The sequence below is a fragment of the Dunckerocampus dactyliophorus genome, chromosome 2 (genome assembly GCF_027744805.1).
Source record: "Dunckerocampus dactyliophorus isolate RoL2022-P2 chromosome 2, RoL_Ddac_1.1, whole genome shotgun sequence".
NCBI lineage: Eukaryota > Metazoa > Chordata > Actinopteri > Syngnathiformes > Syngnathidae > Dunckerocampus > Dunckerocampus dactyliophorus.
Window position 1 is genome coordinate 40,108,699 of NC_072820.1, and position 26,969 is coordinate 40,135,667.

The following is a 26,969-nucleotide window of genomic DNA, read 5'->3' on the forward strand; positions in this document are numbered from 1 at the left end:
TGACCAAGTCATGATAAAACATTTCTCCTGTCATTTGACAACCGTCGCTTACTAACATGGACAACAAACATCAATTGTGTTTCATACTTAAAGTTTGGTGGAAGTCTGCTCAATATAGGGAGAGTTTGCCTCTAGTTTTGTGTTTTGACGTGCCCAAAATGTTATCACAGCCCCATCACAGTCCATTAGAAAGACTGCAATGCAGTGTTGCACTCTTAAAGTAGATTGTATTATGCATTTTTTTCATAGATTAAAATAGCTGATATGTGTCTGTGCATCTGACAACACTGCAGCTGTGCTTAGTTTTTGTCTTAGATAGTGGTTCCATGTAGCCGATTGTGAGAAAAGGCAATTGCAGACCTTCTCTCAAGGAGCTTCCAAGTCACGGGTGGAGCAACTCTGAGTGAGGCTGGTCCTATGTAAATAATCGTGATGTGCCGGTCACGGACAAAACTCCCGTGCTCTCTCTTTGAAGTGATCAACCAAAGCCTCTTTATTAATTTTTTTCCTGTTCAAGCCAACATGATTGGTCAACTACATGATGTGGCGTCTGAGTGTCTGCACTAAGCAAGAGGGGGAGGGGCTGGGTTTATAGACACAGCATGAACACACATACAGAGAGAGACAGCACACTGGGAAGAGAGAGAAAATGAGTGGCCACAGATAATTCCTTACCTTAATAATAAAAAGGCAGAATGAAGAGCATGCAAAATTTCACTTAAATATTTAACTAAGAGAAGCACTCAGAGAGCACAGAACTCCGCCAAGAGCCATAGCTCCCCCTCATATTGTGATTCACACTAAAATAATAATCCTACATCTTTGATGTTTTGCAGAACCTATTGGAAACTAGTCCTGTATTTTTTTCCTCAAGTCCTCTGCCCTTTTTTTTTTGTTTGTTTTGAGTAAAATGCACAAATGCCGAAAATGGTCCTATCTTGCAATGTTAAAGAATCCTTTAAAAAATTCCTGGATCCAGACGGTCATCCGGATCGCCCCCAAAATGTAATCAGTTCTTCCATATCCCATTTCTGACAATTCCAGTAAATTTCATCCAAATCCATTAAACATTACATTTTTAACACAAACAAACAGATGAACATCGGCAAAAACATAACCTCCGCGCTGTGCTTGCGCTGCGCTTGGCGGACGTAATTAACCTGAACTGCACATCCAGTACTGCAGGTGTAAGAAAAAAGGCGAGCTTTTCCATGTAGAGTATAATAAGCCCTATAGATAATAAATATTTGGCATAATATATAAACTTACTTTTTGGGGGAAATTAATTTCGGCAACAATAAAATTTCAAAAGGGATTGGTATTAATTAATAAACCATGCTGTTTTGTGTTTGAATAATGTGTTTGAAAAAGAAGTATGCATATTTAAGCCAATTGTATGTACTTTTTGCTTAAATTAAGCAGTTTAAAGCATAAAAGGGCTAAATGAATTCAAATACAAATATAAAGGCATTAAGAAGACGCATTCTATATTCTACACGGGGAACTAGGTGTCAGTAGGTGAAACATACAAGTGCCGGACTTGCTTTTATTGTAGTTTGGAATCATCTCACAACAGGCAGAATAATAGCAACATAATAATAATAATGATCTTTATAATAACGCTACTGTTGCGGCTAAATCCAGCTAAAACTCAACTCTGAAGCCCCAACGTCACTTGCTGTCCACACGTCCGGAACATTTCCGAGCACAAGTTTTATTTATGTCTTAAATTGCTTATTTTCTCTGATTATATCTACTATGTTGGGTAGTTTGAGTGTAAAGGTGACTATATGGGTGTTATTTCATGTCCAGATGTCTCTAATAATGTTACAACCCATATTTAGAAGGTCATAAACAGGTTTTCCATGCTCTAAATACCAAAATATATGAATAAGGAATCCTATTTTGCAGAAATTCCCTTATCACGGTCAGGTCTGGAACCAATTTGCCGCTATAAATGACGCATAATTTATGTGTATACACGCAAATAAAGTATCAGTTTTTCATAAATATGTCCCCTTTAATGCAATCCAATTTGTTTTTCTCTTCCAGTCCCATGCTTCGGATGTCATTCATAACATTCTCCTCTAGAGCATCCACCATCCTCAAACTTACTGAGAGCAGGTAAGCGATAAGAAGTCCTTTGATTAATGTTTCAATATCATGAGGCACATTAAGTGACTATGGTGACCGTAGCTCAAAAATGGACGACACTGCAGCACCGTTTGCTCTCACGCAAGAGGAAGCAATCGTCAGCAAAAATGAATTCAAAGCATGGCACCAGAGTGAAAGCAGATGTTCCACCCCACACTGACACACAGCTGAAAATGAGCCCATGTGACTGTTAGTGTGAAACAGTTTGGCTTTTTATAGACTTGATAAAAGACGACTTAATTGAAAACAAGCCTATGGTTGCATCATCATTATCATCTTTGCAGGGTGGACATCAAAAAGGGGCTGAACGCTCTTAAAAGAGAGATTCCAGGTGGAGATACGTTCATGCATCTTGGACTGCATATGGTGGGCCACTGCTGTTTTTATATGTACAATACAATCTGGCATACAATTGTGATCAAATACCATTAGGATTTAAATACAAAAGATCTGAAAGACAGTAAAACAGCATCTATTGGGGATCACTGGACAGATTAGTACAAAGAATTTGGAGGTTGTTTTGGCACTTTCTCACTAAGACTGTCTTTTTTTGTTTTTTTTAGGCAAATGAGCAGATTTACCAGGAGAACTTTGGTAAGCACATTTTGTCGCGTTATTAAAAGTGTGTCCCAAAAAATGTGTGCAGCTTATAACACAATAGATGATCATATTTTTACAGATGTATTTATAGTGATATGTAAGAGAAAAGGTGATGCTACATAGCTGAATATAGTGGCTAACCTGAGATAGATACTTTATTTATCTCCAAGAGAAATTCACGAGAGTAGTTTTAAATGAGAAGGCACTCACATATCAAATGAAATGTTTCTACTCGCTATAGCCAAATGTTCTGAGGTTCGAATGCCTTTACTTGCGGCTATAGCATCGCTTGTTTGTGTTTTCCAGGCAAGGCCAGCGTGATTATAGCACTCACGGATGGAGAACTGCAGGAAGGCCAACTTATCTCTGCGCAGCAAGAGGTAGTAACCACACCATAAAGTGGTGCCTGCAGGACATTGCTACAGTTACCCCTTGCACTCTTTGGAGGCAGGGAACATGTTTGATGTTTGATTGCATGGTTTTCAAAGAAAAATCCATACACCGTTTTCCAACAGGCCGAGCGAGCCAGGTCTCTTGGAGCTATCGTGTACTGTGTTGGCGTCAAAGACTTCAATGAGACACAGGTATACTAGTGCTCAGGACAGCACAGACCTACTGTAATACTGTAGATGCCAAGGTAAAACAATCCATAAGGCTGCTTACATGATGGATAAAAATGTATTTTGACCAGAACAGAGTTTTGTAACCTGAAAAATTAAACACTTCCATGTACTCAAAAAAAATATAAACGCAACATTTTTGTATGTGCTCCCATCTTTCATGAGCTGAACTCAGTGCCTTACAAATCTGTCTAAATGTGTCTTAGTGAACACTTCTCCTTTGCCAAGATCATCGTTCCACCTCACAGGTGTGGCACATCAAGACAGCGCAGGTGCGGCTTAACCTCGTTTACACTTGCGCGCACTTTGTACCGGCAGTGGTATGCAATTGTGTAGGCCAATGGCGTGCCAGTGAGTAAATTGGTCGTTAACAGGTGTGAAGTATGTGTAATCTGTGCAAGAAAATTTACAAATGTTCAAAATCTGTGTCATTCATCATTTCCGTGAACTAGTCGTGAATGCAGCGTGAACGCACCGCAACGTATGTGCAAACAATGCCGGCAGTGCTTATCAAAGCGTGCCTCTGTGAGTGTCATTCACATGAATGGCTTAACTTTTCAACCACCTCTTGCAGCAAATTGGGGGGAATTCTCAAGTAATTTCTGCAGCGTCTTGGATATTCCGTGTGATTTTCTGTTAATATCTAATCATAATGCCCAAAGCAATGTCTTTTAGCCAGCAATTCCCTCTCTACACTGTCGGTGTGCCTTTTTTTTCCTAGAATATGGCCTCCTTCCTGATTGCACACTCTACCTGCAGCTGTGAGAAACTATAGACTAACCATTCTTTATTGCATGAGGTTCTTTTTGGAGTTCAACATCTTTAATAGAGGAATTAATATAGCTGGGGCGATGCCTGCTGTTGCGTGGTGTCATGTGGGATAATGCCACGAATGCTTCAAGGATGCAGGAAGCGGTGGTGACAATGCATACCCACGAAGCAACATTGTCGCATTGTTGCGTCGCGTACGATTGTTGTGCAGTAGACGTAAGCAGTACTTGACAAGGTGTAAATAAGTTGTGCGGGAGCATAGTCAGTTTGTGCCAATGCGCACCATTTTCGGTCACAAATTGCACACCAAGTGTGTAATTTATTTTATTTTTTAACAGAACACAATGTGCAAACTACTCTTGAATTTTAAAGAGTGAAAGAAAATACATTTCTGGGGATCATAATAGACGAAAAAAGGAGTTGGAAATCTCATATTAAATATATACAACAAAAGGTGGCGAGAAATACTTCAATATTGAATAAAGCAAAATATGTTCATGATCACAAATCACTCCATACTTTTTACTGTTCTTTGGTATTACCATATCTAACGTATTGTGTGGAGAAATGGGGCAATAATTATAAAAGTAATCTTCACTCACTCAATGTACTGCAAAAAAGATGGGTGAGGATCATTCATAATGCCAAGTACAGAGAACATACAAACCCTTTATTTTTAAATCACAGATATTAAAATTTGCTGATTTAGTACATTTTCAAACTGCTAAAATAATGCATAAAGCTAATAATAATTTGTTAGCCAAACGCGGTATTTCTCTATCAGAGAGGAGAAATATGATCTTAGAAGAAAATTAAACTTAAAACATTTATACGCGAGAACTACACTGAAAACCCACAGCGTTTCCGTGTGGAATTAAACTATGGAACGGATTGAGCAAGGAACTCAATGTACAGAGATGAGCAAATTCAAAAAACAATGCAAGCAGTTGATGTTTGCTAAATACAAGGCAGAAGAGTCTTGATCATCACAATGATTGTTCTGTCATGCTTGTTTTTGATTGTTATTATTTATCATTTATTATTACACTGATTATATCAAAATATTACATGAAATGCAGGAAGTGAATAATATGTACTGTACTAGATGCGGAATGGATGGGGGGTAGGATTAAATACGCTTTGCTTCTTCCTACTCCTTTTGGACATGTGGAACTGTGAAATGATTCATGAGATGTATTCCATTGTAACCTTCATGTTCAAATAAAACTAAACCAAACCAAACCAAACTCTTCACGCTTTTCAGGCGTGCCATAAATGACACGCAAAGAGCAGGGCAATGCAGAGGAAAAATGCGTGCAAATGTAAACGCCGCTTTAGGTTACGTTCACACTGCAGGTCAGTTGGGATTTTATTTTTTGCTCATATGTGACATGTATCAGATATTTTTCATGTCAGTGTGAAGAGTACAGTTCCGATTTATTCAAATGCGACTTAGGCGCTGTTCATACCTAGGTATAAATATGCATATATCCGACTAATACGTAATCAAAAGGCGTGGTTTACCGTGCAAGACTTGCATGAAAGTACTCACCAATTTAGGCAAAACTTACTCTTGTCATCCAAAAATTATTTTTAAAAAGTGTCAGTGAAGCAGCTCACGGCAATGTCCCACCACTTCTACCATCCACATGCTCCTCGGAGCAGACTGAGGGAAGGTTGGAGCGTGAGGTTGACAGGCAGATCAGCGCACCGTCTGCAGTAATGCGGTCACTTTACCGGACCGTTGTGGTGAAAAGAGCAGAGCCGAAAGGCAAAGTTCTCAATTACCGGCCAAACTATGTTCCCACCCTCACTTATGGTCATGAGCTGTGGGTCGGGACAGAAAGAGCGAGATCGCTACGTAGGGTGGCAGGACTCACCCTAAGGCAGGGGTGTCAAACTCGTGCCATGGAGGTCCGAGACACTGCAGGTTTTCTTTCCAGCCAGTCACTAAAGGAGGTGATTTTAATGATCAACACCTTCAGTTTGAGGGAAGGAGCTCATCAATTAAATCACCTGCTGAAGAAACTGGTTGGAGAGAAAACCTGCAGCGTCTCGGCCATCCAGGGCACGAGTTTGACACGTGTGACCTAAGGGATAGGGTGAGGAGCTCGGTCATCTGAGAGGGGCTCAGAGTAGAGTCGCTACTCCTTCACATCGAGAGGAGCCAGTTGAGGTGGGTCGGGCATCTAGTCCGGTTGCCTCCCGGACGCCTCCCTGGTGAGGTGTTCCGGGCATGCCCAGCCGGGAGAAGGCCCCGGGGCAGACCCAGGACACGCTGGAGGGATTATGTCTCACAGCTGGTCTGGGAACGCCTTGGTGTCCTCCCGGTGGACCTGGAAGAGATGGCCAGGGACCAGGAAGTCTGGACTTCCATACTGAGACTCCTGCCCCCGGACCAGCGGAAAGAAATGGAATGGAATGGATGGATGGATACATGCATGACTCCTGTTGCACAAAATCCTTGAAATTGGCATCAAAGTGTTCAGAGCACACACTGCAGCAATCTTTACTTCCGGAAACACACGTAAATGCATGTGACGTTATGCTGTTGCACATGCACATCACTTCCTGAACGCTTAGCGTTCACATTAACAAGTCACATTTTTTAGTAATGTGAACGGCAACATAAACAAAATCGGATTTTAACAAAAAATCTGAATTGGGCATCATACCCTGCAGTGTGAATGTAGCCCTAGGCTGGCCACAATAAAAGGCCACTCCAAAATGTGCAGTTTTACTGTATTGGGTGGGTAGGTATTTTTTGTGTCATTTTGTTTTGGTAGGTAGGTAGTTTTTGTGTCACACTGCTAACGAAAACTGTGCTACTAGCTCATAGTTAGAGTTGACAACTTTTGGTATAAAAACAATGTTCGAAAGAATCTGGCATTGCAGTGTCCAACAATGTGCTAACCTCATTTTACAAACCTAAAATTTAAAGTCTTTCTGTAAACAATGCATTATTTATTTCTCCTTTGTACTCACACTTGATGTCTCTTCCCTTATGTCTACAGCTTGCGACCATTGCAGACACCATTGAGCATGTGTTTCCTGTTTTGGGTGGCTTCCACGCCCTCAGGGGTGTTATTGATTCGGTAAATAAACTCTTCTCTGTGCAGGGAAAGCATTCCAAATGAACACACACGTATAAAAACGTTAAATTCACACTGTGCTGCTGTATGCTGTAAGTTAATGTTATGCTATTTGATTTAAATTGTGTAGCGTTAAAGTGTTCATGAAATCATGTGCATTTTACATAAAATGTATATTTTCTCACCCTTCAGATCATCAAGAAATCGTGCATTGAGATTTTGGCAGCTGAGCCCTCCAGTGTGTGTGCTGGAGGTGGGGGCTGCAACACACACACACACACACACACACACACACACAGAGTTAATGCCATTAGAGGATACTTGCCTTCCTAATGACAATTTCAGACTGAAAATCGATACGTACATACAGTACATGAAAATCCAGGTTACACGTAACTGTTATATACTGTAGTACTAGACAACGTTCATTTGCATCCTGCCAAGAGGAAATAAGATATCCAGACTGTAAAGGCATAAAAATATTAACAGATATAAAGGGGAACCGTTTTTACTGTTATGTTCTTTCACTTTTTATTAAAACAGTATTCTTTTTTAATTTTCAAAGAAAAATGTTGTGCTTGAAACTGAATATTCCACCTTTTAGATGCAGACAAACTGGTTTTCAATCTTCTTTCACTTTCACTTTCAATTTAGCCAGTTCCATATTGACAAAAACTGGGAAACAATCATTTTTTTCCCTAATATCTGGAGTGACCCCAGACTTGGTACTGTACTCACCTTAACAAACAAACAAACCAAACTTCCTGTTTAAAAACAGTTCAAAGTTCACACCTGAGGGTCAGTGACACCCTTTAACCTATACAGTTTAGCATGAACAACACAGCATCAAATGTCATCTGTCTTGGCAATGTGTAACGTGTCAAAAATGCTGGCATGTAACCAGAGTCTTTCCAAGTGGTGGTGAGAGGCAACGGGTTCCTCCATGCCAGGAACATCAACCAGGTGCTCTGCAGCTTTAAAATCAACGACACCATTACAATCAGTAAGTAGACTCTTGAAGTTTTATGCCAAGGAACTGTACCCCTTGCTCCGTAATGAACCTAAATGACAAATGGTTTGCCTTCTAGATGAAAAGCCTGCTGGTGTAGAGAACACGTTCTTGCTGTGCCCAGCTCCTGTCATTGATGAAGTCGGGAAGTAAGTGTCTTTGAACAAACTCTTAAAAAGGAGCTATGCACATGCATCACATTTTATACCCAGCCCAGAAAAACACATTGTTGCATGCACATGTGTATTTGTGCAAAAATTGTGTTTGTTTTTCTAGATTCCAGTGCAGCTTAGTACAATATAAGCAGCTCTGCAAATGCCGGTGAAGCTTTTGTCCATTTGTTCTGCTTCTTTCATGAATTACAATACAGCTGAACTTGTGAATCAAGACATGAAGCCTCAAAAATGTAATGCCGGATATTGTATTTTCCTTGTATTGCATTCCATTCAAGCATAATAATAGCACGATTTTTTGATGCTCAAAAACCAGGACACTCAGTCAGAACCATGATTGATGCCTTATAATTCTAATTCTCTGTATAGATAGTCGTTATGGTACAAAATTCTATCTAAAACCAAAGACATAAATTCCAAAGGAAGAAAATTCAAAACATTTAAAAAAAAAACAGCAGAAAAACGATTGCAAAAACATAACACAGGAACTTGAGGTCAAATGCTTGTCAGTGTGCCCTCTGAAGTTGTGCATGACGACCCCAAGTTTACTAGACTTCAACTCGGCAAGCTAAGGATTAACTCCATGCATATGTTTTTCTTTGGCTCTTTGACAACACTAATTCAAAAAGTCGCCCACACAGCAGCCTTTCAGGGATTACATCACATACAGCAGAGTTCCAGGACATTTTCATCACCTTCTTAAAAAAAAAAAAAAAAAACAGGATGGCCAAGACAGGATGTGAAAACAACAGGTCATGTCCTGGGAAAACAGGTTTAGTCACCTCACCAAATCCTATACTGTTAAAGCTGCTGTGTGTCACCAGCTCAAGATTGGATTTTTTTCCAACCACAAAATGTAAGCGCACCACCACCGGGTTAGCCTTTGTTACCAGCTGTGAAAAGATTGTACAAAAAAAATGCCTATATTTTTCCCCGCTTATGTGTTAAACTGCATAAACATTGGTTTAAATTGTCATTCAGAGCTAGTTGGTATTCATGTACATGTCCACACACAGCAGTCCCAGAGAAGACATTCATAATTTACAGTGATGATTCCGATACAATAGACCAGTGGTTTCCAAACTTCTCACAGTCGCGCACCCCTTCAGATATTTGACCCGAAGCCATGTACCGCCTACTCCTGCACACTTAAAAAACATAAACCTTTTGAATCTTAATTAACGTCAAATATTGAACAAAATTAATTGGTTCATTAATTTTACAGTAACTCCAGGTCAAAAATGTGCATTTGGAATGGTCACATTTTGATAACGTTTGGCATGAGCATTAATAAAAAAGATAGGTAATCATCCTACATATCTTTTATTCCAGTCTGATGTTGGCATTCTTCCGTCTGAATGGCTTAAATTTGCGCTTCACATTTTTGTCCACTCACGATGGCTATGGTTTAATTCTGCATATTAATTTATTATCAAATTGAAGGGGAAAGTTTAACAATCACGATAAAGCAGTATCCAAACTGCAAAAATACATAAACCAACAATAAAGCTTCATTTTCGGGGGAATCCCCAGTCACAGTGCGCCATCAGGGGTTTGGGACACAATCAAACTTACTTATTTATTCATTTGATGCACATACGTTGAGCAATGAACAGCTTCATGCCCTGTCTCCTTTTCTGCTCTGTTCTCCTCCGTGAGGCGTTCAGGCGTACTCGTAATTGTGAGTGTTAGGCGCTAATTGTTTTTAACTTTTATTCACGTACCCTCGTGACAAGTGGTGTACCCCTGGGAGTACACGTACCCCACTTTGGGAACCTATGCAATAGACTATATATTTACTGATAGCAAACTTAAAAAGCAAAACTTAGCCAAATCACTATCATTTGCTGACAAAAACATAACTAGTGCGTGTGTTATGTCGGGTGTAGCTTACATACTCAAAGCCTGAGGAGGGCAGGCAGTACATTCAAACACAAGCGCCCTCTGGGCACCCGCTCTCCGTGACACACAGTACAGCCGTTTTAATCACTGTATTGGATTTTTGCATCGTGAATTATCCCGGTATTAACGTGCCTAGTGTAATTTACTTACCCAGACGGATGATCTTACATTTTCTCATGACAATGCTCTTGCCTAGCAGGTGCTGCGTTTCAACTTCATTTTGTGCCAGCATTGCGTTATTTAATAACTGATTATTAGAAATTGATTCAGAACCTTTGCCATTTGCATAATGATGCATCTAAGAAACTATGTTTTGTTCCACCTCTACCCATAACACTTCGTTTCACCTTAACACGCATGCACACAGCAGTGTGGCGACATTCCAACAACCAGGAGTCGTGACTCACTCTCCAAAGCTTTCATGATTGATGCCTTGGCAGAGAGCTCGTAAAATCAACTGTTTTCCTGCCTCAGACTCACAGTAGCTAGCTTCTCATTTGAAATTCTCTGTAACTTTCCATCACTTCATGCATCAACACCTAACCATCTGACACTCAAATCATCTCGCTCCCCATTCCCTTTACTTTTGGTGCTACTGTGGCTTCACAGCCCACAAACCATCGATGCTTGTCTGCCTGAATGTCCTTTTTTTTTTCTGCATGTGTCTGTGCCACTGAGTCAATCTGCTTCTCAGCTCCCAGCGTTTCCTGTCTACTTGACCTGATCAAAGCCACAGCAAGCGAGGTCTTTCAAACGTTTAGCGTTGTGTGTGTTTGTGCGTATCCCACTTTTGCAGACATGAAGAACATTTTGCAACTTTTTAGCACACATTAAAAGTATTCTTACTTTGCAAACTGGAGGTTCATTAGTTCAGAGAAATCTAAGCCACAACTTTGACATTTTTTATACTACTTTAGGTCATTTAAATGTATGCAGATGGAAATATTTGGATATGAATGTTGTTGTGAATTTTTCCTCAAATATGCATTTTTAATGTAGTATAAGATGACTCCTTATCTGTTTTTATCTGAGCTTTTCACTTGATTTTTTTGTCACGTGTTGCCCTAAAAGAGTCACAAGTAGCCAAATTCATAAAATACATATACACAAAAAACACATTTACATACTGTACTACTTTATTCCTATACTATATGACTATATACTATCAGTGATGGATTTTCAGCATTTCAGCATTAAGACAAGTTAAAGTAATTATAACACAAAGCACAGACACCTTAAGGAACAAATATAAAGCAACACAAGAAAAAATAACTAACTCTAATCAGTCCAAAACCCCAAAAAACATCAGAACAAAACAAATTGCAACTTGCAAGAATCCAAAAATGATAGTATTTACTTTAAATACATTAATTCAGGTGCTACATAAAGCAACATTATTATTAGTCAATATTATACATGTCAACTTGGTCTCAAGTGAATATGGAAGGAAATCATATCCCTGTTTCCAGAATGCAAATGGTACAGTCCTACTTCTAATGTCTTAGGTAGAAGCCTGCTAACTAAGGCATCGGACAAAAAAAATACAGCAATTTTTTCCCCACTTTTGTTTGATTTATTTTCTCTTTTCACAATGAAACCATTTAATCCTGCAAAGAAGCAAATGGCAGAGTCCAGGGATGGACCAGGAAGTAGCCTGCTAACTAATAAATAGAGGAACAAACAAACAAGGATAGCAAATACAGCACTCCCAGGTTTATGGGCTTTTTTTTTTTTTTTACGAATTTCTTTGTCCATTCGAGGTTTGAGTCACAGAGGAATAGTCCCTTCTCCCCAAAATAAAAAAATGGTACAGTCCTGTTGTCTACATTGACTTTGTGAAGCAGACTGTGGCCTGCTAGCATGTAGCCTGAGCAACAAACAAATATAGTGCTTTACTCTTTCTCCACTTCTATTGGACAAATACATTTTTCTTTCTCTTTGTCTAACGCAGTCCTCCGTAGACCAGGAAGTAGCCGGTTGACATACAGATGAACAAACGATTCCCTCGACTGATAGCCATTGCAATTTCTCTGTTAGTTGACATACTTTGTCTACAATGTGTTCATTACAGTCAGTATATGATGCAAGTCATAACAAAACCACATCTGGAAAACATCAAACCTCTTACATACATAAATATTACGCATTAATTACATGCATTTAATTCCATTTGGACTCTCTTGATAGCAAAGATCTTTCACTTATTGTGGTTTACTGTCAATGACATATTCGTACTGTTGTTCATGAGTTTCACTCACTAACCGACCTAACCCCATTTTTAAAGCCAGAGAGTCTTTTTAAGTGTCAAAGTCAAAGCAGGTTTATCAGTCATGAGGGCTGCTTTCCATCTGCCAGGCCTCTTTTCACATTCACCTGGTCCTCCAATGCATAACAACCGAGGGCTTTGGAGTGTGGTGGGTCCAAAAGTGTGCCTTTCATGCACATGTTTTTAGGAACTCACTGCAAAGAGGTCCCCGTAGATCTCTAGGATTTCACAGAATTGTTTTTCCATGCTTGAAGAATGAAAGGATTTAAGCCATCAAGAGGGCTTAGTCGACTTGTAGATAAAAAAAAAAAAATCAAGGAGCCTAGCTAATCCTTAACTGGAAAGAAACTTGATCGTCTATATTTGTATTGGTTAAATTCTAATTACTTGTCTTGATGTTAACTATTTATTATCAGCATGCGTTGTAATAATATAAAAGTGCTTTTAATAGCAATTAATCTGAGCATTGTCCTTTTACGTTTTGTCTCTGGAGCGTTTTATTGCAATGCAAAACTGAACATTCTCCACGGTGACAGCTCATTTTCGACTGCAATCTTGGACTGCACCTTCTGGAAACTGTTGAATTTCATCTTTACTTTGTCCTACTCAACTTTGTTTGTTTATGACAATAGGCTAAGTTCAGTTTACATTGACAGCTCAATGACGTTATTCGCTACCAAGTTGAAATGACTTCATTCCATAATACAACAGACTAAATAAAGTGCTTGGCGTGGACCCTCGTGTTCCATGCACTAATTAAGCTGCTGCTTTGTCCTTGTTATTTTCTTTCAGGGTGATTTATCTTCAAGTGAGCATGAATGACGGTCTGTCTTTCATCAGCAGCAATGTGCACATCACGACCACAGAGTGTGTAAGTGGAAGCTTCTTTTCTAATTCATTTGGAAAAGTAGTTTAAGAGGTTTTTGATATTGTCACTTATCGCATGGAGTTTCCAGTCATCTTTTCACTAAGACATATAGTTTAGTTTGGAATGGTGATCCCTGATCTGACTTTTGTTTCCAGCCTGGCAGGCGGCGAAAGGATGGCGATAGTTATAATACAGTCAAACCTGCCTTAGCGGCCACCTGTATAGAACGGCCACCTGCCTATAGCGGCCACTGAAAAATCCCCCACAGAAAATGTACGTGTTATAGACCCTGTGTATAGCAGTCACCTGTCTAACGCGGCCAGTGGCCACCCATTTTGTATCCCTTGGTCAATATCTGACCGCATATAGTGGCCAAAATGCCGACTCAAGCAGAGGCTTCATGCACGAAAAAGTTTTGTTTTTTAAGCAACAAAGCCGTCGTGTGTACACTTTAATTACTGAGTCCTAGTTCGACATAAAAAAGCCGTCTTCTTACTTTGCAATGCCGCCCTGAAAAGATTCAATGACGGCCAAAACGGTAATCTTCCCACTTTGCAATGCCGTGAATAGATTCTAAAATAGCCAAAACACCTGAATAAAACATCTAAAATATCACTTAATTGCCGACTAATTAGAGATTAGAAGCCCATTCAATAAGAAAGGAGCGATGGTATTGTTAGTTTACGACGATCTTCGCACCTCCTCAACAATCAATTGTTCACGCACACACCCATTCATGACTGCTTCACGCGTATCCTGTACATATTATATCCTCGGGCTCGTTCACTAAAATTTTTATTTCTTACTTTTAAAATCGTGTTTTAAAAAAAATCAAAGATGGAAATTTGTGACGTTCTGCAGGACAGGAGCGAGCGTCCCCTGTCCTGCGCTCTTATTTGGCGGGCTGTGCCTTCTCCAGGGAGGAAGAGGCAGCCGCTTCATGCCTGGTGGCCGCGCAGCCGCGGTCAATTAACATTTGTGGCGTATAAAAGGCCAGCGCCGTCGAATGTGCGGCGCTGGTTCATTGTTCTTATTGATATTACTAGTTTCCTCACCAGAGCTGTTACCGAGATTTACCTGCCTGTTTGTGTGTCAACAGAGCGTTTTCCCCTATGTCTCTTGGTTTTGCTCCAGTCTTTTTGTGAATACATGTTAATATGTGTGCGCACAAATTCAAAATGGCCGCCAACCTGTCTGCCCACTTTTGGGTCCCGACCCACTACCCGAACACTAACCCCTCATTTAGTGCAGTTACTGTAATTGTTTCCAGACCCGACCGTGATAAGTGAATTTCAGCCAAGTAGGATTCCTAATATGACCCTACGGGTTTCTAAATACGGTTTTTAACATTATTAAAGCCCTCTAGTCATGAAATAACACCAATATAGTCCCCTTTACACTCTAATTACCCAATATAGTAGATATAATAATAGAAAATAAGACATATTAGACATAATTGAGAGAGTTCCTTGATGGGGTTTTTTTGGACAGCATACTTCCTGCAGTGGCTATTGTCTCATCAGTGTAACATTACTGACAGCTAGTGACCAACATGAAATACTACATATCACGTCTTGAATGCATCTTTTGAATGCTTTAAGTTTGTATTTTCATTCATTTAGCCATTTTTATGCTTGAAAATACTTGATTAGGGCCAAGAATACCAAAAATTTGCTTAAATATGCATTTTTACTAATAATGGGCCGTAGTTAACTACTAAACAGCACTATGCTATTAATTTTTTGTTTTTTTTTTAAATGTGAAGCCACAAAATTCGAACCACAAAGTGGCGAGGGACGACCGTAGTTGAAAAACAATGGTCTGTAACGAGTTGAAAAAATACATTTATGATAAATTTAGCATAAAATAAGTAATTATGATGTTTTATTTGACAGCTGATATTGGTTGTGTATTATTTCATTCCAAAACCTGATGTTTTGGCAAAGTATCAGTGTTGGTATCAGCAATACAAAACTCTGTTTATGTAATATTGCAGAAAGAAAATTTGTTGTACCGGCCATCACTATTACATGTAGTATACTGTATTACATACTGTATACTCCTACCAGCTACAGGAGGTCTGTAATACAGGTAACATACTCACGGAATATCCAAATTCTCTTCTGGCAGTGGAGTCGTATTGCACCATTGCTTCGTGCCTTTGCCAACTAATCAACTGTTTTCATGAAACTCACAAACATACTACGTAATTTGAAAGACTTCTAGGAAACAGTCATTGGATACCGATGTCTGACTCTCTATGTTGGACTTACCGCTGATTTCAGATAAACAGCCCGTGTCTTTTTGCCGCAAGATACATAGGCTTAAGTCTAACCACATGTGATCCTCATCTGTGGCGTATAATGTGAACCATATTTAGCTTGTGGACAATTGCTTCCAAGTTAGTGATGTATTTGTTTTGGAAGCTCCCTGGCTTACATGAAACCGCTGTCATCGAGGAAAAAAAACGAAATGTAGACACACAGAAATGACCAGTCGAGAAGAAGAAAGCCTGTCACGATAATCAATAAATCGATGAATCAAACGACAAAAAAAAAGTTGACTATTATGCCAGCTTCGATAATTGACATGTGCATGCATACATGCGTGTTTCATTTCCTCGTCTCTTTAAACCACACAGGCTGGATGACAAGAGGGTTCACTCTGAATCGGTCTGTGCCACTTGGTTCTATAGTGGAATGAACGGAGGGAGTGAAGCCTCCTCTCACTCAGCCTCGTGGACCAGTGAGTGGATACAGTGTGCTAGCAGCAAGTTAGCCTCCTGAGCCAGCATGCGCTAACATGAATGAAGGCACAGAAGCGATGGTTTCTAAGACAAATGCCACAGCCCCAATGTGAGAATATTTTTGTTTTAATCAGATTGAACAATGTGAGCGCATGAACACCGACGATCGACATTTTTACCAACTGGGAAAAAAAAACAAAAACTACCGATGGAGGTACTGCGGGTAGGCGAGTCTCCATACCGACAGTCAACGCTTACTGAGGCATTTGGCCAGCAAAGTAAATATAAACAAAATAGTGCAAAATGCTGCACACTCACAGTGTCGTTCGCTATATGTTAAGCCTTCCTGTTAAGGAATGATACCCAATGGTCATTATTTATTCAAGTGCAATTTTGTTTAGAGGGACTTGATACTCCATTTTATTTATATTGTATTTATTGTTGTGTATGCTTTTTATTGGAGTGAGAGAAAGAGTTTTTCTTAACAGAAACAGGGTCTATTTTTTTTTTTACAGTTTTTGGTTATGATTGTGACTTTTATTTAAGTGCAATTTTTGCTCAAAGAGACAGACCCCATTTTATTTTCATTGGGGTTTTTCTGTTGTCTTTTTTTGTTTGTTTAATTTATTGTGTTGTTTGTTTAATTTATTTTATTTAAAAGCTGTTGATATTGCAATTACAATGTTAAATACTCTTGAGAAATTAAAGTTTATTGCTTTTTATACTATGTACTAACATTATTATGTCATATAATTAATTTTAAAAGTTGTCTCAGAAAATGTCATTAATATCGATTATCGACAATAATTTGTTGGACAATCATCGACGAGCAAAATTTGTTATCGTGACAGGCCTACTAAGAAATACATCTTCAATGAAGGTAAAAGTAACTTCAAATGTTCATTTATCCGTTTCATTCATCATTTACATGAATTTATATGCATTTGGAATTGTTTTCTGCACGTAAAACTAACTGCAAAAGTATAAAAACGTGTTTTGTGTTAAAATTGCTGACTCTCTGGAAGGGATTAATTGGATTTACATTATTTCTTATGGGAAAAATTGATTCAGTTAGCATCCCTTTCGGTTTGAGTCAGACCTTCTGGAACACAATGACGCTAACCAAGGTTTCACTGTAATATGCTATGTCTTCTACAGTTTGATGGCACCATTCTGCTCATCACCCTGCTGGTGTTGTTTCTCTTGTTGGCCTTGCTCCTCATGTGGTGGTTCTGGCCTCTCTGCTGCACAGTGGTAAGAACATTAAAATTCTAAAATCTCCCGAAAAATGTTCAAAACAACAAATATTTGAGCAGTCGAAAGGAGGAGGTGAATGAATGTGTGATAAATGTGTTTGTGACAAGCTGAACAAATCCTTGTTGTTTCTACCTCTATGAACGTGTCATTTCTGGTGCTTTTTCTAGGTGATCAAAGAACCTCCCCCTCCACCTCCTCCTGAGCCCGTAAGTTGGAAAACCCACTGAAAACAGACGATAGTATCACGCCCAATACTTTCCACTTGCGTATAGTGGATATGAGAGAACCTGGGTTCGAATCTCTGCTTGGGCATCTCTGTGTGGAGTTTGCATGTTCTCCCCGTGCGTGCATGGGTTTTCTCCGGGTACGCATACCCCCGCCACCCTAACTAGAATAAGCGGCATAGAAAATGGATTGGATGGATGCATGGATATGAGAGATGCTCGCTATTGGCTTTCTTACCTATATAAACCTAAACGGCCATGATGGTTTATGAAAATAGCTCTTCAAAGCATTAAAAATAATGCAACCAAAGTATTGCTGAATGTACGTTTTTGTTAAACAGCATGACCAACAATATTGTTTGGCTTTTGTAACAAACTTCTGCGAGTCAGGTCCCTAATCCAGTCAAAGATAAAATTAGAAAAAATAGGTGCGCAAAATACTTTTAGGGTAGAACTAATCATTTGACATGGTTATAGATCAATTTGTGGTGCGATTTAGAATATATGACTTTTTTTTTAACAAACTCTTCAGCGCAATAGTAATTTATTGACAGTCCCTAGTATAAACAACCAGCGGTTAGAGCAGCAATTCTTATGCGAGCAGTGGCGGAGCCAGACATTTTTCATTGAGGTGGTCAATGTGAGACCATTACTCACATCGAGGTGACAATAAGTTCAGACCTGAAATGTCTTGGTGGCCAGTGAGGTGGCCGGAGAGTGACCAAAGGTGGCAACGGCCACGACGTAGATCCGCCACCGCGTGTGAGCTCCTGGCACAATGACACAGCAGTTCGGGAACAGTGAGGGGAAACAATCGGGATCAGGACATCCCTACCTGTATGTGTCTGTTTATGAGTTAGGAAGCTACTTCCTGGTACATGGAGAATGACGTAAGAGGTTCCGAATGGCTGGATGGAGCCAATTTAATTGTTTGATGAACTGTACCAGAGTCAAATGGCAAAAAGTCTAAATATATTCCTCAAAATGTAATATAAATATATAAAAGGATGCGTTTTAACTTGTCTTATAGGAATCAGATGATGAAGATGGTCTACCAAAGAAAAAGTGGCCCACTGTTGATGCCTCATATTACGGAGGACGAGGAATTGGAGGCATCAAGAGGATGGAGGTGACAAGATGACAAATGCATGTTGGTGATAGACAGTGAACATGTCCTAATAAAAATTCCCATTTCTTTCTTTAAAAAAGGTGCGATGGGGCGGAAAGGGCTCCACTGAGGAAGGGGCAAAGCTGGAGAAACCGAAGAATGCTGTGGTGAAAATGCCAGAACAGGAATACGAACCCTTCGAGCCAAAACCCAAGAAATCTCCCAAAAAGGCGCCTCAGAACCGGAAGTGGTACACACCCATCCGGGTAAAGAACGCCTCCAGTTTCCTTCAGTGTCCACAGCTCTGCTTTTCTTCATACTGTTAGGATAGCCTAAGGATAATCCCAGTGTAGAAAAAGGCTCCAGTGTAGTCAGCAGTCAGTATTGTACATCTGATGGAAACAGTATATCTATCACTAGCCGTTTATAGACTTATTCTAAGTGTTTATATGTGTAACTGCATGATCATTATATTCAGCTTACTGTATCTACAAGCATCCAGCATCCACGGCTTCCCTGGCGTTTACAAATCCACCGTGTTACAGCTTTTTTCCGCTGTGCATTTTTGAGCTCTTGCCAGCCATTTTGGCTGAAATCCAACAGACGGAGTAGCCAAACGACTCCTGATTAAAGTTGCAATGTTTTCTCAAAACAAGACTTTGATACATCCAAAGAAATATACTAAGATCTACTCCAGAAACTGTAGATATTTTTCGACTTGGCATCAGTGATATTTTTGTTTCAAGCGAATAGAGCTCTGTGTAACAACACCGGCCATTCACTGGGCAGGGCAGTGTGCACTGTTATCTGTGCACACTGCTTAGTGGAACTGTACAGACTGTGTATTTTTGCATGAGGCAGCCCATCAGGCCCCAGTTCTGCTGTGATTCATGGTGAAACTCTACACTCCTCACAGTCAGTGGTAGGAAAAAGGCCAGTCACTATGTATGCTGACTGTACGCACCTTATGTAAGGGAAGAACATTTCCCGTTAATCCAGGATGTCACATGGTTATGCACAAATATTATACTTAAGTTTCAGCATATTTTCATGCAATATCCTTAAAATGCAATTGTCCCAATCATTGTTGTGATAATATAAACCTATTTCCTAAAATAGTGGCCTCGACTCATAAACGGTCAAAGGACAATAGTACCGTTTTGACCCGAATATAAGAGTATGACAATGGCACTCTTTAAAAGTATATTTTAGAAGCTTTTCATGAAATCTAAGAGAATTAACGAATACAATCCAGTCAGTAGTGATGTGCGATACCACTGATTTCCTTTCCAATCCAATGCTGAGTGAAATTCAGGCTGGTATTGGTGAAATCGATACTTTGTGTAAACATATGGAAAAATCAAAGGATGTAGGGGACATTTTGACATTTATTTTGTAGAAAGGTAAAACTTGATATGTATTTCAAGACAAAACTGTGTTAGCTTTGTGTTATAAGTGACACAGGACATTATACCTTTTTGCTCTTTTTTCCCCCCCCCATTGTTCCTGTTGTTGGGTTTTGTTATTTGTTTAATTTAAATTCTTGAAGGAAAAAAACAAGCTGTGGGCCGCAAATGGCCCCCAGGCTGTAGCTTGGATATCCCTGACCTAGTATGTCAGAGATTTTAAAAAGTAGTGTATTTCAAAATAATAGCATAGCTAATAGCATAAAGAATACAAAACATCATAGTAAGGTATTTATGTATATTTTATACAATTTATATTTATTATATATCTAGAACTGTGAAGTATATTGAGGTAGCAGTGTGATTTGCAATAGCCAGGTGAATGTACAACGGCTAAAAAAAAAAAAGGACGCAAGTGAAAATGCTATTTTAAACAATAAAATTCCATTCCATTCCATTTTCCTCCGCTTATCCGGGTCTGGGCCACTGCCACAATAAAATAAGTAAAATAATAAAACCTTTACAATAAATTATTAATATTTAAGAACTACTATAACAGGGGTGTCCAAAATGCGGCCCGGGGGTCATTTGTGACACGTGACTAATACTGTATATTATTGGCCCACGGCACTTTGTAGAAATAAGATGAAACACAAAAAAAAGAAAAAAAATTGAAAATGACAGCAAAAAGTCACAATCTAAAGAAAAAAGCTGAAATGTTGATACTAATAATAACCCAAAGCTTTGGCTTCAAATATATGTACATTTTTTAAAGCCCTTTAAAAAAAAATCAAAAATACATAAGAAAATATCAAAGTGGACCCCCACATCCTGTGATTTTTCTGTATGCGGCTCTCGGTTTACAATTGACCATCGTTTCAACAGACTGAGACTGCCGCTTACGCATTACGGAGAGGAAAAAGTTGTTCCCACCAACCGCGTATCATTTAGACAAGATCACCATCATTTAGTTGCTTTCCACTGTGTTCCTGTTAATGATATACATTACCCCAAATGACTGAAATATCAAAGTATCAATATATTGATTTGAGAATCAATTTTCCAGCATAAAGATCTTGCAGCAGGCGTATTGATATTTTAGTATCGAGCCACACATTACTACTAGTCAGCAGACAGCTTTTTTTTTTATATTATATTATACCAAACCACAAGTGCGAACACAGGCTTAGCAAACAACAGAGAATGTGTTATAGTGCTAATTTTAAAAAGATAATGGTGATCCATGAAGCAGTTGTGTTACAGGAAACATCATTGCCTCAACACACACTGCCAGTAGAGTAGACATGGCATCTGTAAAGCTGAAGTTTACGGTGGAGTTTAAAGGGTCACTGACATGTTATATGTTCTATATTGTTTGTAATTATGTTCTATGTTGTTTGTTTTATGAGAGCGAACGGTAAATTAGCAAAAATTTCATTTATCGTCCATCGCGGGAGCCATGACGAACTCCAGTCGCGTTTCCAAAGTGACGTCAGCGCAGTCGAACTTGACAAGTAAACAAACATGCCGGTATACGAGACAAAGGATGTTTACAGTGATTATACTGTAGTGTCAATTGTTTGAGGAGGAAGAAACATCTGGAGATGAAATAAAGAACTTGCAGAACAGGGCAATAAGCCGTATTTATTCAAACCACAGACGATGAAACTAGCGTGTCTGACGCGGAGGTGTCTGATGACAAAGACATGGAGATGAAGATTGATTGGCTTCAAAACACAGAATGGTAAGTGTAAATTACATTGGAGTTGCTTATCCTTCAATTATTGTTTTAAATCAGCTTCTTAATGAGCGTAAAGGGGTCTTTAGGGCCTTTTTTGTGTATTTCGGCGCCGCCCTGCCCTCCACCATTAACATATCGCTGTGAAAATATGTTTTACAACATGTATAATGCTTTAAATGCTTGTTGCTATGCAACACCACGATTTGGCATGATTAACATTTTGATGAAAAATAAACCGAACGAAGTCGACGAGCTACCTCGACAGGCGTTTGTTTACACTGCTTTCGCTGAGAGGGTCGACTGCACTGACGGCACTTGGGAAACCGCCCTTTTCTGTGACTGGAGATCCTGAACAATAAATGTAATTTTTGAGAATTTACTGCTCGCGAAATGAACAACGTAGAACCTAATTACAAACAATATCGAACATATTTCAGCAAACTTGATAAATCATGTTAGTGACCCTTTAAAGTGTTGCTGTATCTTTCAAAATGATCAATATCAACACATTGGAGATATGAAACTTAGGTACAAGATAAAATGGTTGCTTATTGTTTTGATGTTTTAAGCCCTATGCATAATTGGCTATAACTATTGTCCTACATATAAAATTGGTTGCCTTGGGGACGAGTTTTAAAAAGTGAGATTTACCCGTGCGTCCCTTTTTAAGGAGGTCCAGCTGTTAAACCTTTGTCTTGTTCTCCTCTGTCTTGTTCAGGGTAAACTGGACGCTATCTGGGCTCTGTTTCGCCGTGGTTATGACCAGGTGTCTTTGATGAGACCCCAGCCCGGAGATCATGTAAGTGGTACTGCACAAAGGAAGCATCACATTCACTCCCACATTGTCTACTTTCCTGCGGTGATTTAGGGATGTAACCCAAAAGCTATGTCCAGAATCTGCTTTTGTATAACATGATCTGAAAAGAATTATGATGGTGTTCATATTGTATATACTGTAGGCCCAAACAGGATGCAAATGTTTCCATTCTGCCTATCTGGCCATGCGCATGTCTCCACAGATTATCATGAAAACCAATGAAGTCAAGTTTGATTGACTTATAGTGCAGTTTGTGTAATGTAATGTACAGGACTGATGAAACAGCACGTCAAGAACATGCATTCCATGGCAACAAAACAACCCTAAAAGCCCACTAGTACGCCTCATCTTGTGTGATTTGGCAAGTGTGTTTTCCAAATAAAGTTCAGGTAACACTTATTTAAATTGAAAGATTACATTAAAAGATGCTTGTTTCCACTCATGGTGAACATACAACATTCCACTGCCTGGAAATGAGCTGGCCTGGAGATATTTCTGAGGCTTCATCACAAACCGCATATTACTTTAGTGGAAAAAGGCATGATTTCTTCTTAGAGATGAGAATTGCGTCATGGAGAACTAACGCAAGTTGGCCTGGCTGGGCAGGAGAGACACAATGGTGACGGAAATCAAATCAATCATCTTTTTCATCCCGGCTGCCAGGCTGCTTTGGTGAAAATGCAGAATCAGGGCGACTTTTAGTATCTTGAGGGCAGAAAGGGCTGTACCTGTTTGCCATGCCAAGAAAACACTCTTAAATGAGGAATTCCTGTTAAAAGAATCATTGGAAGCTTTTCTGCAAGAAAGGCATGATTTTAACTGGTGTTTGGACCAATGCCTAATGGCTGGGAGGGAGACATTAAGATGATAACAAAGTGAATAAAAACAAACGATAGTACAAAAACAGGCAGTCACTTTCAACTTACACATCACTTTACACACCTCTCAACTCTTATCTGTGGCTTTCTAATACAAAAACCCGGGGATTGGAAAATAAGCCACCTGGAATCACAGCTATCAAACTACAAGGATATGAGTGTCATTCAGGCTTCAGAGCACATTTCTGGTCTGTAATGTGAAGCAGGTGTCGAGTCAGTGGAGGTGTGCGAATGAGACAGATAGACAGAGGAAGGAAGACAGGATGAGTCACTTGTCCTTGTTCAGGCTGGAGACACACTAGAAAAGAAGTACAGTGGACCCTCGTACATTTAGCATTCACGGCCCTGCAAATTGGCGGCTTTTCGGTCAAAAAAAAAAAAAAATTCTCAATTATTCTTTTTTTTTGCAGAAAACATCTCATTCACCCTAAAGTTGTTAAAAATGTACAAATACATGATACTACAGCTAAAATGTACAGCATACATACACATCACTGTAAAAAAAACAACACAATTTTTACATGTGCAAACGAGGGATGCTCCGATCGATCGGCCACCAAAACCTATTGCCGAATCGTCTGTCCTTGCATCTTCTTTTACACTCTTTGCCTGTCTGTCGCTAGCGAGAGTTATCCGACTAGGTCTTTGGACTCCAAATGTGACTTTTTACCACAGTTACATTTTGTTTTTAAAACAAACAAGCAATGTGGTTAGTTGGGAGCGAGTCGAGTGAGTCACATGATTGAGGGTGGTTAGGGTCCATTGATGCACATGCACCATTGGGGCGTATTGAGTGCTACGTCAGGGTACTGGCGATAGACTGCACTTTATTGTACTTCTCAGTGTGAATGCACTTTAACACTTAAAAGTGTAAGTGTGGAAGTGCACAAATTGAAACACAGCCTTAATGTGTGAAGGCCGAAACCAAATTGTGCTTGCCTTGCCCGAAGATAAATCATCCAAAAATATTTACAATTTCAGACAAAAGCATTAAAAAGGGCCTGTGGTATATCCATTAAGGTATTTATATCAAAGTAGCACAAGGAAATAATGCAAATAAAAATGGAAGCCAACATGTACAGACCACATAGGAAATAAAAGTGAACCACCAAAGAACACAATGATTTTTAGCAACAATGTGCCTGTAAAACTGGGTAGGTCTCCATTTACTCTCACAATCATTAAGGCCGACAATGACATTACTTTCAATTGTAGGAGCTAGTGTTAGCTAACTAGCTAATACATAGCCAATATGAATGAGGTTGCTATACTTGGTTTAGCTACACAGGTTGTTATTTTACAGGTAATAAATGTAGTGCTTACCTTGGAGAGTTGATTGTTGTGTTGACAACAGCGTAGCTTTATCCACCGCCTACATTTATATAATGGAGGTTTTTAATCCTCCTTCACATTTTGTTTTTTGTACACAGAAAAAAACTCCAACTTCTTTGGTTGTCACTTGTGTCACAAGCATACCTTTTACCCATAATTACCCGTTTGAGTGTGGAATTATATCAAAAATATACAAAAATATAACATGTAGCATTGATTGAACTGGAGCACCATGAGGGAAGGGTCATTCATGTGTCTGGAGCTTGCTGGTTGCTGATTTGTGATTGGTTTGTCTGCATTTCAGGGGTGTGGCTTAACAAAAGGTGAATTTGACATGTTTCTTGTAGGGGTGGGCGATTTTGGTCTTGAGCCGATACAAAGGAACACCGATCCTGATACTGATACCTTTTACGTGAAATTTTTCAAGATTATCGAATGGTTTTGTGATTTTGTCTTAAATTTGGGTCTTATTCAAATGGCTCTTTGATTTTTGACCCAAAGCCCTCCTATGTTCAAGGACTTATCTCTTACTCTGTAAACAATATAACAATGTAGGCTATTACTATAACAATATCAACAATGCAACAATATGAACACTACAAAAGAACAAAAAAAAATCTGAAAATAAACAGAAGAAAAATGAAAAACATCAACCTTGTCACGTTAGTATCGGTCCAATAGTGATACTATTCTTTGGTATCAGTACTATCTATGTTTGAATGGATCCAGCCACCCCTAGTTTCTTGTAGAATGGAAGCTGTTCTACATGGAAAAGATGTACAAATGTTACATTCTCAGATAATGTACATGTATTACACGATGGAAGAATCAATTGACCGTGGTCATACAGCTTATTAAGCCGAGTACATCAGCACGTGCATGTCCAAAGTACAAGAACGGTTCTATTCTTGGTAAATTTACACTCATGTAGTTCCCAAAGTTTTCTGGAAAATACAGATATTCAACTACACGCATGCACACGGTCCTGCAACGAACCCTGTAACCTCTGCTCGAAACCACATCATTTATATTGACGTCAGCGTGCATGAGGTTGAGCTCGCTCGCTCACACACAAAAGACACACACACACGCACACACACACACAGTTAGAAATGACTTATTAGCTCTTATAAACCTTTTATTCACTTAACTCAAGCCTCCTCACGGGGGCATTTAGCTGTCTAAAAATGAGGTAATAGCAGAAAACACCACACACACACACACACACACGCATTGACTGCTTTATTATATGACCTTGATGGAACTCGATACTCTTCATTTTTTTTATATAATTCAATTTTTTTTTTTTTTTTTTTTTTTTTAACATGCATTAGGTCTCCTCTTAATAGCATTTTTAAATATTCAACTCTTTGGTCAACTTTGAAGTGAGAGTGCCAAAGTGAGGATTTAAGAAATACAAAAGAAATAAAAAATAAAATAAAAATACACAGGTACACACATGAGGTTTGGCCGAGTTTGTCATGCTTAGGCTCATACAGTATGTACTTCTGATTAGACGCCTGTGTCTCTACACCATTGAAGTACGTATGCAGGCATGTATGTGGATCGATGTCATTGTGTCCGAAATGCAGCTTAACTGATGGAATGAGAAAAGCGGTACAAAACAACAAAAACAAAGCGGTCAAATTAATAACAAATTCAAAGGCAGACAAGAAATGGCAATACTAGACAAAGAAAATCAAAACACAAATGAAACAAATTATAGAAACTAAACAAAGACCAAAACAGAACCCTCAGCATGAGGAAACAATGGAGCGGAGTTACAGCTAAGCAAACACTGCACAAGAAAAACGTGACATTTTTGCCAGCGCTGGAATTTAAAATGTTCAGCATCCAATGTTCTTCATCCATCCAAAACCAAAAAGACGCAAGATACGTATCTTGCTTTCTCTGTTTGTGGCTTTATTTGCAACAGTTGGTGGTGAGGAGCTGGAGCCTATCCCAGCTAACTTTGGGCGAGAGGCAGGGTACACCCTGGACTGGT

At 39.3% G+C, this 26,969-nt stretch overlaps 1 protein-coding gene across 1 annotated transcript in view; it reads left to right on the forward strand.

Annotated features, from left to right (window-relative positions):
- Window positions 1-26,969, forward strand: part of antxr1c (ANTXR cell adhesion molecule 1c) — a 51,938-nt gene that overhangs the window by 18,529 nt on the left and 6,440 nt on the right. The window contains exons 3-17 of the mRNA XM_054768192.1: window positions 2,053-2,124; window positions 2,439-2,520; window positions 2,718-2,748; window positions 3,061-3,134; window positions 3,270-3,338; window positions 7,160-7,240; window positions 7,430-7,490; window positions 8,142-8,240; window positions 8,326-8,395; window positions 13,380-13,458; window positions 17,360-17,455; window positions 17,626-17,664; window positions 18,713-18,811; window positions 18,892-19,056; window positions 22,656-22,736. Of these exons, the coding sequence (XP_054624167.1) occupies window positions 2,053-2,124; window positions 2,439-2,520; window positions 2,718-2,748; window positions 3,061-3,134; window positions 3,270-3,338; window positions 7,160-7,240; window positions 7,430-7,490; window positions 8,142-8,240; window positions 8,326-8,395; window positions 13,380-13,458; window positions 17,360-17,455; window positions 17,626-17,664; window positions 18,713-18,811; window positions 18,892-19,056; window positions 22,656-22,736 (1,198 nt within the window). The remainder of the gene's footprint in view (window positions 1-2,052; window positions 2,125-2,438; window positions 2,521-2,717; window positions 2,749-3,060; window positions 3,135-3,269; window positions 3,339-7,159; window positions 7,241-7,429; window positions 7,491-8,141; window positions 8,241-8,325; window positions 8,396-13,379; window positions 13,459-17,359; window positions 17,456-17,625; window positions 17,665-18,712; window positions 18,812-18,891; window positions 19,057-22,655; window positions 22,737-26,969) is intronic.